The sequence below is a fragment of the Perissodus microlepis genome, chromosome 10 (assembly GCF_051167445.1).
Source record: "Perissodus microlepis isolate ML-2025 ecotype Zambia chromosome 10, ASM5116744v1, whole genome shotgun sequence".
Taxonomy (NCBI): Eukaryota; Metazoa; Chordata; class Actinopteri; order Cichliformes; family Cichlidae; genus Perissodus; species Perissodus microlepis.
The window spans coordinates 13,253,885-13,269,765 of NC_140470.1; the positions used below are offsets into that span (position 1 = coordinate 13,253,885).

A 15,881-nucleotide genomic window follows, 5' to 3' on the forward strand; every position below is an offset into this window, starting at 1 on the left:
ACGCAACTGCAACTCTGTGCAAACCTGTGTGTGATGAATGCAAAATGCACCACAACCACAACCTGCTGCTGCCACCCCTCCCTCCCCACAGGCATTGTTTATTTTTCATCCAGCAGCTCTGCATCTTAGTTTGGTTCTAAGAATTCAGCCAATAAAGGAGAGAGAGAGCACATAAGTGGAAGAGGAATCTATATTTAGAAATATGTGAGTTTTAAAAAAGAAAAAGAAGAAAGAAGCCGTATCATGTTAATAAATATATTTATTACTGAGCTGTGCCGTGCAGCGTAGTGTATTAGCTCACTTTCATTACTGTTATTGAGTTAATTCACTGTCAGACTGCGTTAAAAAGCTCAATCTCACTCTGTACACCGAGCCACTGAGGGTAAATCCATTTGTGGAGCGGCACACTGATGTAGACTGCAAGGCTCCAAGTCTCAACCACAGCTGATCTGATACAGCACAGAAACAGCTCCACTCATGCCAACCAGACACTGGAGTGAGGGAGGTGGGGAAAGTATAGATCTTAAGAGTACATTTATGTGCCATGTAATGAGCCGTGCCTTACTAATTAAAGTGTAACCCAGGAACGTTTTCCAGATGCAGCGGAGGGTAAACCTCAGCTCACCTCATCTTAGCCACCTATTTATTTGCACAGTTTCCTCACATGAACCCACGGAGCCTATCAGCAGCAGGTATGGAACCAAGAGGCCTCGAGATGATCAGATATGCTTGCTTTGAACCGGTTATTTTGTGGATTATGGGCCATTTTTTGTGACATGGTGTTGGTTTTGATTTTTAGGTGGACTTTATTGCTTCAACTCGCGCTCGTGCTATCAACTAACCTTGAAATGAGCTAAAAGTGTTTCAGATTTTCAGGCATAACCTTTTCTTATAGAGAAGCACAGTTGGGCCAGTTTTAGGTGTTTTATGGAGCTCCACATTGGTATAATAAGCTATTAAGAAAGTCAGCTTTTAAGCAAACAAACAGGCCTCCCTCACCTCTCTACAGGGGCGATGTGCCAAAAAGTGATTTCCATGGTTTCTCCTTGTTTCTTATGTCTAATATCTTTACTTATTTTGGTAAACAGATGGAGGGGAACATGATGCTGGGGAAACTTAAAGTATGCCTATAAAATTGTAATGTTATATTTGTTACAGTTTCTGCTGTCCTGTTGGCCAGATCCCTTATGAAGATTGTTTTTTATCTGCATAAATAAAGAATATATAAAAGTCACTTTGCCAAAAACCCTCCAGCTTCGCCTTGTGACAGAAATGTTCCTTCTGGCTTTAAATGGCAGGACATCAGTCATGATATGAGATGTGTATGGCATATTTTTGACAGATTGAAGGCCAAGGAGTCATTTATAATCGTTTAAATAATCGCGATCATTTCTTTTTGCAATTACCGGAAATATTTTTTTGGCACAACAGGGATAACCACAACGTAAAAGCCTGGGGTCAGGACAGGGCTCTCAATCGCAGGGTGTCTATTTAATCGCCCCCAGCCCTCATAAGAAACTGCCTCCGTCACTTACCGACCCTGAAACCCGGTCCGGTGAGCGTGTCGGCCCCCTGCCCGTTCTCCGCGATCAGCGTGGTGTTGTTGCCCTGCTCGCAGGTATCCTGGCACTGCCCTTTCAGGCAGACCCGCTTGCAGATGAGAGGAGCGATGACCACCTTGAAGCGCTCGCGTGTGGAGGAGCGCTCCGTGCACCACACCAGCCTGTGGACGCTCAGCCAGATGACAAGCAGATGGGAGATCAGAGAGGGCATCCTGGCATCCTTTCACTGCCCTCCACAGAGACCCCGGGACATTTAATTACAAGCCGAGGGTTTCAGCTCCAGCTCAAAGGCGCCTGCTTTGTTAACACAGAGGGAAACTTTTGACGTCTCATACGGTGGAGGAAAAACAAAAAACAAAAACGTGTGTCCTCCCTCCTGTTTTCTTCTTTGGGAAAAATAAAATCAGTTCCCTCGCGTACCCATGTGATCCATCTGCAAAACCGACGCGTTTGGCATCCTCGGAAGCTTCTCCTAGTTGCGCTCGTTCCAAAAAGTTGCAGGAGTTGCTCTTTTGCTTTTGTCGCTCTTCCTTCTTCTCGCCTGTTGCTTTGGAGGGCTGGAGAGGAGTGCGTATGTGGGTTTGGAAGAGAAAGAAGAGAGGGAGGAGAGGAAGAGAAGGGGTGAGCCAGCCCTCTCTGGAGAACTTGGCAGCAGGCCAGCCAGGCGGTGCAGGAGCAAAGCTGAAAGTGGTTTCCTTGTTGGTTATTTCTCCTCTAACAGCCCTCCTCTGCTCTATTGCCCCCGCACAGACAAATCACAGCTGCACAGCTGTGCGTGTCACTCTCAAATAGAAAAAATAAAACAAAACATGGACACAGGCTAATAATTCACTCCGTGTTCGTGAGATTCTAGTGCGTGAAAATGCACTGGCCTCTCCGAGGTTCCTCTCTATGTCTGTAAAAATATCAGCCAGTGTGCATACACTGATCATAACATGTCATTACGCCGCAGTGTGTCACTGCACTACATCAGTCATTTTATTTGAATATTTAGCTTTTCACTTGAAGCTAAAAAATATCAGTCATGTGGATTTCTTCAAGATTTTACAGGCAGTCTAATATTTCTTGTATTGTGTGATGAGCTTCTTTATATTTCACAGCTCAGATATTTAAATAGCCGTAAGGATGTCCAGAAGCACGGTACAGCTGAAAAGCCAGTATCCCAAGGACCACTGGTGCTGAATGACATATACATGCTATATACATGCTTACAGCCATTGTGTGTGTATTCCAACAGCATTGTCTTTTAAGAAGAGTTCACCAGGGGTTTGAAACATAAGGCCCGGGGACCAGAATTAGCCAGCATTTTCTGTCCAGTGGGCCGGAGTGTAAAATGACAGTCTTTGGCAGGCTGATATGAGGCCTTAGGTTTGACACCTGGTCTAAATGCTGGCCTACCTGCAGTCCTGGCCTATCTATGATGGTAAAACCTTCCACTTTCAAAATGACAGCAATGGGTCTCCTCTGTTTCCAAATGCTTACAGAGTGCTGTTAATAGAAGAGGTGATGCGACCTGGCATCAAATCAAAACTGAGCATACACTTCTCAGAAAACACCTTTCTTACTTTCAGCATTTAAATTTGTTGGCTCCGCAGCTAATAGATGCTTTTACAGTCTGGGGTTATAAAAGCATCTATTAGCTGCTGAGGTTTTTGTAGCAACTGCAACAAATTCCAGTTTTCCATTCTTGCCCTCGGTGTGCAGATAAATAGCGCTCAATCTCGCAGCCACCCACGCCGACTGAAACAGATTAAAGTCAGACGGCCAACGTGACACCACACAGTCTGCAGCGCTGAGACCTGCCTAAACACTTAATGCATGATAAGTTCAGCTGCGACTCTCGCCTGGGACGAACGAGCGTGCTGATTAATCACACTTCAAAAAGTAAAAAAAAAAAATATATGAAGGTGCAGCACGGGGGCTAGTCAGTGTCTGGGGGTCATGTGAGCAATGGGTGAAAGTGAGAAACAGACAAAGGGAGGGGAAGAAAGCAAGCTGAGTCACTTCCTCTCCAAAAAAAGTGAATGTGTTTACTTTTAGTCGCTGAGGAAATGACTGCATGGGCCTACAGAGAGTTCACGAGCCGTTCTCACATGTCTCTGAGCCTCTGCTGCTCACCATCATAAGGTCACCGACTGCCAAGACACACACACGTGCACACATGCACGCACACACAGAATGAAAATACACTGCAGGTCAGACAAGAACCATCCTTATTGTTAGTACAATATAATTACTTCCCATCTGAAAACTGAAACCCTGGTGATATTCTCTGACAAGCAGACAATAATAACAGACAGCACGGACAAATAAGCAACCTTACACAATCTGTGTGTAAAAAGAGCTGAAGATGGAAATTCAATCCTTTACTTGGATAAAAGCAGAAACGCAACATCCAAAAGATGAAGAATGTGAGCGACTAAAGCAAAGACTACTTAGAGCAGAGTGCCCCTAACAATAATAAACCCTTCTGCTCAATGTGTCCCGGGCCTCTAAGTTAATCAACACACAAAGTGCAGTGAGATAGTTAACATATTAGACTGCGTCTTTATTTCTACAGCAGCTCGTGTTTCTCTATGGAAACAATCAGAGCCATTTCCACAGACAATGCCAAATTTTTAAAGCGATCACGAGGAACCTCAGACTACACTCAGTGGCGTTGGAAGTTTTATCAGGTTTGGCCACGAGAGAATCTCAGTGAACACTCAGGAGCAATGACAACAGCTTAATGGATTTATGGCAGCCTCTGCTGGATCACTTGCCCAGTGGTTTAAACAAAGACGTCCAAAGGGCACGTTGGCTCCAAGTGGAGTTTTCTCTACAGAACAGTAAGAAGAAATTAGTTTCGGTGCCATGCACAAAGAGTCTTTTTTTTTTTTATCAAGCCTGTGAAGCATATTGGCAAGATTTACACTACATGAACTATATACGGTTTTTCTTAGGAGCAGATTAGACTGTGTATCAACACAATTTGTACTCTGGATTTTGTGCTTTCATCCCCAGGAGGGTCAGTGATTATGACTGTTTATCCTTTACAAGGTTAAAATGTGTAGTTTCTTTTCCAAACTGGTCTAAAACAAACCCACAGCTGCACAACTTGAACTCAATGGTGCATTTTGAGGGAATAATAACTGCGAAAACTTGTCCTGGGAGATTAGCTTTTAGACCACTTGCCATAAAACTCATCACACTGGCTATTGTTCCACCAGACAATTGATTGTAGTAAGTTTAGTGATCCTGCAACTTTTTTATCTACTGCACGTTGAAATTTCTCTTTGTCCATTTTATTTATTTGTGACCAAACGGATACAACAAGGTGCTGGAAGCATTTCTCAGAGAATTTCGTCCATATTGACATGATAGCATAACACAGTTGGTGCAGATTTTTGGGCTGCACATCCGGCATGTGGATCTCCTGGTCCAACATGTCCCAAAGGTGCTCCGTTAGGTGTAGATCTGGTGGCTGTGGAGGCTTTGTGAGTATAGCAAACTCACTGTCATGTTCACGTAACCAGTTTGAGATTATCTGAGCTTTGTGACATGATGTGTTATCCTGCTGGTAACAACCATCAGAAGATGGGTACACTGTGGCTGTTTAAATGATGCTCATTGGTCATAAGAGGCCCAGATTGTGCCAGGAAAATATCCCGCACACCATTACACTTCCAGCAGCAGCCTGAACTACTGATGCACAGCAGGGTGGATCGATGCTGAACCCCTACCATCAACACTCATCAAGCCAGGTAACCTTTTTTCTAATCTTGTATTATTCAATTTTGGGGAGCCCACATTCTTTGACCCAGTGTGGTCTTCTGCTGCTGCTGCTGTAACAAATCTCCTTTAAGGTTTTATGTGTTGTGTATTCAGATGCTCTTCTGCACACTGATTGTGACCAGTGATTATTTAAGTAGCTGTTACCTTCCTATCTGTGGTCGACTCCTTTGTCACGTGGTGTGAGCAGAATCATCTGCAGCTCAACGTGGCAAAGACCAAGGAATTGATCGTGGACTTCAGGAAGACCAGGAAACACTTGACCCCTGTTTCAATCCAGGGGGTCAATGCTGACATTGTGGAGGACTATAAATACCTCGGTGTATACATTGACAATAAACTGGACTGGGCTAAAAACACCACAGCACTTTACAGGAAGGGCCAGAGTCGTCTCTATTTTTTGAGGCGACTGAGGTCCTTCAACATCTGCCGGACAATGCTCAGGATTTTCTACGAGTCTGTTGTGGCCAGTGCGATCCTCTATGCCGTTGCATACTGGGTTAGGGGGGGTGGGGGGAGCAGGCTGAGGGTAGAAGATGCCAACAGACTCAATAAACTGATCCGTAAGGCCAGTAATGTTGTGGGGATGGCGCTGGACTCCCTTAAGGTGGTGTTGGAGAGGCGGATGTTGTCCAAGATAAAGACAATGTTGGATAACACCTCCCACCCACTCCACGACATACTGGTCAGTCACAGGAGCACGTTCAGTGAAAGACTGAGATTACCAAAGTCTACATGTCTAATTTAACTAAATTGCTGCCATGTGATTGGCAGATTAGACATTTGCATTAACAAGCAGCTGAACAGGTGCACTTAAAATAGCTAGTGAGTGTATACCAGATAGTACAGTTCTTTGATTGGAACTGTATCACAGCATTAACTATCCTTTCTCTGTGTTAAAGGCTCATCCAGCTTTGAATGGATAATGTTTGCGTGAGATGTCCCAAATATTTTTGACAATCCCAAACATGTCTTTAGCAGTATTTTATGCCAATGTGTTCTGGGAGCTATGACTGCTAATTATATCAAGACATATCCAATTTACGCTTACGAATCAACACATTTATGTGCTATGAACCTTGATGAGCGTGACCTCCTCTGGAGGGGATATAACCAGGAGGGACCTCGATCTGTTTTATGGCAAATATTACAAAAAGAAAAGAGCTTTAAGTCTTATAGTGTAGCCAACAATGCTATGGAGGAAAACATTCTCATTTTTTTTTTAGGTCCATCTAACCTGTTAAGTTTCCGTAATCGTACCAAAGGCTAACTTATACCTTAAACAGCAGTTTGGTGTTTTTGAACACAGACGCCATTACTCAGCACTGCAAGGAGAGCAAAGTGTTATTTGGGATCTGTGTCTGGGTGTGACCACACCACCTACACAATCTATTCTGGCAGCGTTTCAGGCACTGTGGAAACTCTCCCCCCAGGCTTAATGCGGTTTTTCCTGCCATAATACGACGAAACAATAAAATGAAACAAGATGAAATGGCAGCTTTACATGGCTCAGTGAGCAGTTAGGCGGCTGATCGAGCTCACAGATTATTTACTACCTATGCACGATATAAATTATCTGGGTGTGTTTTGGCTTTAAAGCAACTTTTTCCCTTTTTTCCCCTAAAAAACAAAACAAAACACCAGAGAGAAAAAACAATTATAAACAAGGCCCTTTAATATAGTAACATGTACAGTATGAATGTGAAGTGGGTGAACAAATAAGCATAAAAAAGTAATTCATTTCACATTTAAACACTGATTTCTTAGGGAATAATGCCATTTCTGTTCAAGCCTACATGCAAAGGTCCCCCCCCCACCCCTCAAACCCACCCATGTGTAATACAAAAAACAATAAATATGCTTATCTGGGGCAAAGACTACCTTCTTGGTATACACAGTGACAAATATTTAACACTTTTAGTGTCACTTTAAAATGACTTGTACATAGAATAGTTACATGGAGGTCGTTATAGTAGTACACATGTTAAATAACACCAGACAGTTTAGTTCAAAGGGCTGAGAAGATTAATGCTCTGCTGTTAATGCCTGGTGCGCTGTAGCATCAGGAACAAATGTAACTGCGTTACATACATTTACATGGTATGTTAGTATACTGCTGCTTTCAGCACAATGTGTGTTTCCTTTAAAAAAACAAACAAAACTGTTGCACGACAACTTAAGCACAACCCTTACTAAACCGAATAAAAATGCTCTAACTACATTCTTATATACACAAACAGCTGAGAGGCTTTGTTGCCAGCGGAGGAACAGATATGCACATGCAAGCACCAACGTCTGTCTGCTAGCGACTGCCTAGTAACAATGATACAAGTCCAGAAAAAGAACATCTTTCCAGACATACAGTAGCAGCGTGAAAAAAACAAAACAAAAAGAATAAAATAAAAACGGAATGCTAAACTGAGGTCCACGCGGAGACGTTATTTAGCGAGAAGAGAGAATAGGAGAGTGTTTGAGCTCCTGATGTGGTGCATAAAGATGCCAGCTAATTGCCTTCAACTAGTCCTGTATGATTTGATGAACAAATAAATGCACTGAGTGATTTCTTCAAAACAGGATGTCTTCGACACAGATAACTTCCATTTGATAACATAACAATTGTGGACCGATGAGGGCTCTGCACAGTGACGGGAAGAGATAAGAGAGGAGAACTGGCTGGGGGGGGGAGAGAGAGATGATGGCTGACTGAAAATTGGCTCATGATTCATCTCTCTCACACACACACACACACACACACAAACAAACATAGCTGAAATTACACTTTAGCTTTTGGTCTGTTAGTGTTTTATATGGCATTGCTACAGCCTTTCATTATAAAAAGGAAACAGCGGTGATAGCAGTGGTGTAATAAAAACAAGCATACTGTTGTCTTTTTTTAAAGCAGCATATTTTAGATTAAAATGTTACCGTTTCCACCTATAGAGGGCAATAAAGTATCTACCTGGGGTTTTACTGAAGTTGTCAGTGAAAGAAATCAGATGCTTCATTCACTCACATTCAAACTCTGATGAGCTTTTTTTTCCCAGGGATGCTTTGGCGTGCACACTGGAGCAGCCGGACATTAAACCATCAACTTTCTGATTAGTGGATGGCCTGCTCAACCTCCTGGTGACTGTATCTCAGAAGGTATATTACTAACAATGTTACCAAGAACATGAGCCCTAGCACCTTCATAAAAGAAATCAGGATAAAAGTTGGTAGACTGGGCCGATTGTGATCCGTGACCACTGAAACAGCTTGTGCATATAAATCTGGCATTAAATAAAGCATGAGCATCAAAGATGAAAGGAGCAGAGGTGGGAAGATATTAATGAAAGGAGACCATCTTGGACTACCTTGGCTATAAAGCCATCATAGTTTACGCAATTTGAAAGTTGAGTGTTAAGGCCTTTATACATTAAACATGTAAAATTCACACAAATATTTTGTGCAGCCTCGCCTGTTCTTAATGCAGCCGTTCATACCAACCAGGTATGATTTTTTTCTAATTTTTTGCATGTGCATAAACAAAGCTGACCAATCAGATTACTGCGTTTTCCAACAAGTGTGCTCAAAGCGCACACCGGTGCTGAACATACAATTATATGGAAACAGGAAAATAATATTATTTTACCTCAGACACACAACTAGACGCTGCTCCGGGTCAATCTGCTCACTGAAATGATTTCTCTGCCTCCTCAGGTGTTAAATGTTCTTAAATGTACGAAAGCTGCCGTGATACAGCTTCAACTCCTGGATTAAACCAGCTTGTGAGAATTGGAGAAAATCAGAATCATTGTTTCTTCTTCTTGATGTCGATTTGACGTTACATGACAAATTCGCATCCAAAATAAATTCGGATTTTTGTGACATTTTTCCACAATGTGCTTGGTGTGTAAAGGCCTTTATCTGCTACTTCAGCTGAGGGAAATTCGCCCACATTAGACATTGGTCAGTTTCATAGATGTGATTATAAATGCCCAAACCTGATCAATTTATTATGATTTAAAAAAAACAAAATAAAAACCTACAAACTAAATATGCTGTTACCAAATCCTTTTTCTGTAACAGTAAGGATGAGCTAGAACTATGCCTTCATTATTGTGAGTGTTTTATAAATTCATGCCCAGCTCCGAAGTTTTTTGTTGTTTTTTTTTAAAATATCCTTCCTTTTTTTTTTTTTTTTTTTACATTTTTTGGCTTGTGCCCACGTCTGCAATAAATTTCCCAAATTATTGCCAGAAAGTTTGCAATCCAGCATCTTCCCGGAATCTGTACACTACCTGCACTGCTCCATAAACATCTGTATGAAAGAACAGCTGCTGCTGAAGAATGTACTGTGGTAATTTAAAACTAAGCTTCACATCTAAAAGTGTAACACTTTAATATCTTGGACAAACTAAGCTCCAAGGCTCTGGTTATATGTAGCCTGGTTCATCACCCTAACACCGCGGAGTGAAGGTGACCTCGTGGTCCATCAAACTACACAAACACATCAGTCTGTGCTTTTTTAAAAACACCAACAGCGAGGCACCTCTTTAACCTCCACCTAGACACAGTCTACAACTGAGCTGTCATCCTCCTCAGCTCCCCACTCCCCAAACCTCATCTGCGGAGACGGAGCTGCTGGATGGAGGTTATTAATGTCGTCCATGGCGTCTGGATCGGCGTCTTCATTGGTGCCGATTCCCATGTGACCACCTTCCTCGCGGTGCGTGCGGATGTGTTTCCGCAGAGCCGCAGGCTCTTTGAAAGTGCGGTTGCAGAAAGGGCAGCAGCACGGCCTCTCTCCGGTGTGGATCAGCTGGTGGTGTTTCAGGTGCTGCAGGCGACTGAGCCGCTTCCCGCAGATGGCACACACGTAGGGCTTCTCCCCCGTGTGGGTGCGCCGATGTTTACGCAGACCATCCAGGTGGCGGAAGCAATTTCCGCACTCTGAGCAAGAGTACGGCTTCTCCCCTGTGTGTATGCGCAGGTGGGTTTTAAGCGCCCCTGACTCGCGGAACCGACGGCCGCAGACTCCACACGGGTACGGCTTCTCGCCTGTGTGGATGCGGATGTGCTTCTTCAAGCTGGAGATCAGACGGAAGGTCTTTCCGCACTCCAAGCAGTGGTGAGGCCGATCTCCAGGGGGCTCGACCACCGCCGTGTCAGGAGCTGATGGTCCTGCAGAGTCATCAGCTCCGCCCGATGAAGCGCTGTCACCTCTTCCTGCTCCAGGAGTCCTAGCTAACTGTTTCTGTCCATTAAGTCCGCCCAAGGCACTACTGCATTCACGCATGGGTCTTTGGTGACGCAGTGGGTGAGGGAAAGATCGCTGGGAACCTGCCTCTCCTCCAACTTGACCGTAGCCAAGATCTCCCACGTTATGTGACGACCGTTCTCCGTCCCCCGTCGCTATGCTGTCCTTCCTGTTGGGTTGAGTGGAGCCTGAAGCTGGTCCCTGCTCCTCTTTAATCTCAAATCTGGACGCTCCACCAGGTCCCTGAGACTGCCTCTCGTCTATAGACAAAAATAAAACATGTACATCATTACCATGTTTGAACACAGTCATCAATCTTTGCAAAAGCTCGACACTCCACACTCACCTGGTCGGCCAGAATCGGAGCACATATGCGATGCATTGGATGTGAAGGAGTCCAGAGCGTGGTTGGTCACAGACCCATCTGGCTGGATTGAAAGCTGGCACATTTTGTACTCATCTCTAGGTTCAAAACCATGAAGTGACTCGTCCACAGAGCCACCAAGACCCAAGTCGACACCCGCTCCATTCACGTTTCTGGGGTTCTGGTGGTCCCTGTCCAAAGTCATGGAAGCCATGGACGACAGCGGCGGGGCAAACACTGACTGACTGATTGACTGAGGGCCCGTGTAGGACACCTGAAGCTGATCTATGAGCTTCTGAGCACTGCACAGGCACTCCTGCAGGGTCTTCAGCTCCCTCTCAGACACTTCCAGGCGCACTTTGAGCCTTTCGTTCTCCTGCTCCTTATGCAGCAACTCCTGCTGAGTCTCATTGAGCACTAGCACCACTTCCCCGAGCAGAGTGTCCACTGCTGCAGACATGGCGGTTTGGATGGTCGGGGCGAGACGCGATTTGAGCGACGTTACAGTCACACTGCCCTGCGAGCCTCCGTATCCACCCTTGTCCGCTTTGCGATCGTAACAGGACTCAATCCTGTCGGGGATGCTAACAGCGCTTTGTTTGCGGTTCCCACTGTGGAGCGAGCTGCTGCCGCTGTTTGACGGAGAGGAGGAATCCATGCTTCCAGCATAGCCCGTCCTCCTGGAAGTCATTATTATTATAATGCAGTTAGCTAGCTGGTATTCAGTCAGCTAACGTTTACACGCCGTGCGCCTGAAAGCAGCTCACAAATCTGAGCAGCAAGAGAGGGGAAACTCTGCGGGTTTTGTTGCTTTACTGTGTGAGAGCAATGACTGTCAATGACTACATGCGCCTCATTAGCTGTTTAACTGGCGCTGCCGACAAAAACAATGTAGGTAACTCTCCGCTGGGCCTGGCTCTGGCCCGCTCTCTGCAAGAGTAACAAGGCCAGACGGCAGAGGACCTCTGCTAACGCTGTGGCCCTGATGGAGAGGTGTGCTGCCGCTCTTTAGCTGTCCTAATAAAGTCTACGAGTTATTGTTCAAAACACGTCCACTCTGCACAGCGACTCACCCATCTCCTGCCTCCGTCTGCGGCGACTGTAAGCACAGGCCCGTCGCGTGTTTGTGACGTCAGAAGATGGGGGCTTATTTTACCCAGGGTAGTGACTCGCAGGATGTTCTGCGCACCTAGTGACTTATCTTGCTTTAATCTCACAAAACATTCAAGTTTAGACAAGTCCCAGTTCGTACTTTTTTTTTTCTTTCGTTTTCTACTTCTACCCTGAACTACAGCTACAAATATGAATATCAGATTCATGTTTTGGGGGGTACTTTTTAAAATATTTTTTTCAGTGAAATAGAAAAAAAAAATTCCTGTAAGTTCTTCTAATTTTTTAAACACCCAACTGGCCACAGTTTTGTCAGCACTTTTGGCAAAGTTTTATGGGCAGAACTTTGTTCCACCAGAAACTGGATTTGAAGAATTCAAGTTACAATTTAGATTCAATCCGAGGAATTCAAATTCGAATTTAACTTATTCAAATTCAGTTTCTGATGGCACAATGTTCTGCCCATACTTTTAACTGTTCTTTTTCTAGGTTGGTTAAGAATGTACAGCATCTGTAAAGACTTTAAAAAACACGTATTGGTGGCATAAGTTTCATTTTATTTTGGATTCTAAGCCACACAGCCTCAAAAGTATACATACAGAATATATACACACACACACTCACTAATATTTGGTTAAATATCTCTTAGCAAGTTGCACCTCAACCATTTCAGTAACCATGAAGAAGCTTCTGGGATTATTCTGGCTGTATGTTTGAAGAATCTTATTGTTAAAATAGGTAGAGTTCACTTAAATTGGTTTGGTTTCCTAGTATGGTCCAGACTTTTAAGCCTAGCTTTTAACCCTGACTTTGGGAAGGCCATCCAAGAAGTTCAATGTTAGCTTCTTTATCCATTCAAAACCTCTCTTAATGTGTGTTTGGGGTCATTGTCCTGCTGAAACACCCCATTGTGTCCAAGCTGATTTAAAGTGAAGTTAAATAATGTGGAGGTAGTAGTAGTCCTACACATTGTGCTCACATTTAGGCATCCAAACATACCTAACCTGTCATTGTGGCCAAATGTCTTTGTGCCTTCTGTCCATAAAAGTTTTCACCAGAAGGCATTTGGATTGTCCAGTTAGGTAGTTGCCTGAGACTTTCCGGAACAGCTGAACAAATTTCCTTTCAACTGAGGGTGACAGTTTGAGTCTTCTTGTTTGGGGCGATCGTGGCTCAAGAGTTGGGAGTTCGCCTTGTATTCCGAAGGTTGCCAGTTTGAGCCCCGGCTTGGACAGTCTCGGTCGTCGTGTCCTTGGGCAAGACACTTCACCCGTTGCCTACTGGTGGTGGTCAGAGGGCCCGGTGGCGCCAGTGTCCGGCAGCCTCTGTCAGTGCGCCCCAGGGCAGCTGTGGCTACAGTGTAGCTTGCCATTACCTGTGTGTGAATGGGTGGATGACTGGATGTGTAAAGCGCTTTGGGGTCTTTAGGGACCAGTAAAGCGCTATACAAATACAGGCCATTTACCATTTAATGAAACTTTTAGTCTGCCTGGTGGTTTCTGGAGCAACTAGAGCGAAAAGTGTTTGTTAAAGTGTAATGGACAAGTGTATCCTGATTTACAGCCTTAATCCCATGTTTCAGGGTGAAATTGGCTCCACATTTCCTGGCAGTACAGCAGCCATTTGATGAGGACAAAAAAATAATAGATACAAGTAGAGCTCACAGTCTGAAGTACGCCCAGGTCACCGACCTCTTGGTCAGGCTGACCCTGTGGAGAAAACATCTGCAGTCTGCTCCAGGCGAAGCTTTACAGAACCACTAAAGCTGAGGAAACTGGCCAAAAGCACCGTGAACTTTATGTTTTGCAGATGTCATTGCAGTCCATCATGCACACTAATTAATATCAAATCCACCCATTGCAGTTACGGCCCACACAGAACAAATCTGCTGTAATCAAGATTTTTTTTGTGTGTTCCCTCTAAAAAATTTTTTTAGAGACCCAGGCTGATGAATGAGCCAGATAAGAATCTGGACGTTGCTTTACAATTGGACCGGCTCCTCTCAGACACGAACACCCTCAGGAATTCAGCATATGTTCCTTTTTATATTAATACTGGTTGTTCACAAAGATTGTGTGAACTATCGGAACAATTTCCACTTACTGTTTTCTTTTCCTGTAGGCCGTGGAAAAAACAGTAAATGGTTTACGTGACCACATGTGGAAAGAAGGCGAGCACCATTATTAACCATACCAAGATCCCCTGTGGAGATCTGTTCCAGATATAACAGGACCTTGGAGTATTTGTTTGTGCTGCTTTAGTTTCATATATAAAAATAATCGATTCCTTATAGAGTCATTTCTGATGAGGAAAGCAGACCTATCCCCAGCCGCAGGCAGAGTTTTTTTTTTAAAAGGAAAAACTGATGTGATCTGTGGCAAATAAAAAAGGGTAGACCATTTCAGGATTATGCAACAACCCATTTAACAGTTACCATCTGCTGGGATTTGTGTCACTTCGGGGAAACGTTTCTTAATCAGTGACTTTACATTTGTCATATTGCCTGTCACACCCTCTCTGCTTTCATTAAATTCTAAAGACAGTTTGTGTCTTAAATGTTTTATTGACTTATTGTGAATAAAATCCCCCTTACTTTGTTATAGAGGATATAACGTAACATTATAATACTATCAGCTCTTTAGCTGCCATCACACTGATTCACATGATGTGATGCCATCACATGATTCAGTATTTGTATTACACAGAAATAAAAAGTCAGCGTCAAGACTGTGCAACCACCCTGAAGATGAATGTTGTCCGGGTGTGATGAACCCCGTCCAAGCCAGAGAGGTCAGTTTTTTGTTTAACACTGATTTGACCCACTCAAACACAGGAAGCCAGACTGCACAGTCACAGCAATCAAAATGCAAACCATGACTTATACTATACCCATTTATTAATTACTTGAACGTAAACATTTACACACTAATGAGCTTCTGGGCCCAACAAAGTAAAACAAAAAACAAACCCCAAAACATAAAGTTAACGTACTTTATTATACAATTAGTGAACAGTTTCCTGTATTTTCATAGAAATTTGTTACAGTGTGTGAAATGAAGTATGGAGGAAAACTGACGCAGGCTTCGCAGTATTGAACTCGGATATAATAACAACACGCGCTGCACAATATAAACAGAGCATTACTCAGACGCATCCTGGATGCAGATATATATATACGTGCCCCCTTCACACCCACACGCTCTCCTATATATCCAAAAACATGTTCACACATCCACAGATAGAAGCGACAAACACTTATACCGCACCTGATAATGATATAGGAAATAAAACTTTTAATTCATCCATCTGGTGTCTGCTGAATAACGGCAGGAACGATGTATTTGGGTATTTGAGTGGGATTGTGACTCATTCAGCGCATCAGTTTTCAACAGACTTTATCTGAGCTGTAGGTATCCCTCAGGTACAGGACGGTGTGTTTTGTGTTTTTCTGTGACTAGCTCAAAAGCAGGGCAGAGATATGAGGGAACAGTTGGGTTTAAAGCCACGTGAAGTTTTTAACAGGTAACAAAAAATAATCTCATACAACTGGCTTTTGACATCCACCACGTTTTCTACTCAATTTATTTTATGCTTTCATTTTTTCTTCAAGGAGAAATAAGTACATCCGTTACAAATGATTCCCAGCACAGGTCCAGTCTGTTTCCTTATTAGTAATTCGGTGAACAGCTGCTAAACAGTTTCCTCTATTTGACTCTGGAGCTGTTTCAGTGGAAGTCACAGTCTACGTGTAGCCACTACGTGTATGCCAATGATGAAAAACATTTAGATGAATCAAAGCTAGAGCTTTCCAGTCCTCTGTAAATCCCTTCTCCCC

General features: G+C 43.6%; 2 protein-coding genes across 5 annotated transcripts in view; both read right to left on the bottom strand.

The window, feature by feature from the left end:
• The window catches only part of ltbp3 (latent transforming growth factor beta binding protein 3), a 39,683-nt gene extending 37,409 nt beyond the window's left edge, over window positions 1-2,274 (bottom strand). The window contains exon 1 of one of the 4 annotated variants that reach the window (XM_084942198.1): window positions 1,536-2,274. In XM_084942198.1, coding sequence (XP_084798324.1) covers window positions 1,536-1,773 — 238 coding nt within the window. In that variant the 5' untranslated portion in view covers window positions 1,774-2,274. The remainder of the gene's footprint in view (window positions 1-1,535) is intronic. The other 3 variants (XM_084942201.1, XM_084942200.1, XM_084942199.1) reach the window with 3 other exon arrangements.
• Window positions 2,275-6,985: 4,711 nt separating this feature from the next.
• Window positions 6,986-12,308, bottom strand: LOC146378977 (uncharacterized). The gene is made up of 2 exons (XM_084942203.1): window positions 10,919-12,308; window positions 6,986-10,832 (listed from the first exon to the last, which is right to left on the bottom strand). Exons 1-2 carry the CDS (start codon window positions 11,625-11,627, stop codon window positions 9,880-9,882), a joined length of 1,662 nt encoding a protein of 553 aa, XP_084798329.1. The 5' UTR covers window positions 11,628-12,308; the 3' UTR covers window positions 6,986-9,879.
• Window positions 12,309-15,881: the final 3,573 nt, after the last annotated feature.

Coding starts and splice junctions, on each gene's coding strand:
- LOC146378977 (XM_084942203.1), bottom strand. CDS start 11,627: ATGACTTCCAGGAGGACGGGCTATGCTGGAAGCATGGATTCCTCCTCT. Junction 10,833..10,918: donor CTCCGATTCTGGCCGACCAG/GTGAGTGTGGAG, acceptor TTTTGTCTATAG/ACGAGAGGCAGTCTCAGGGA.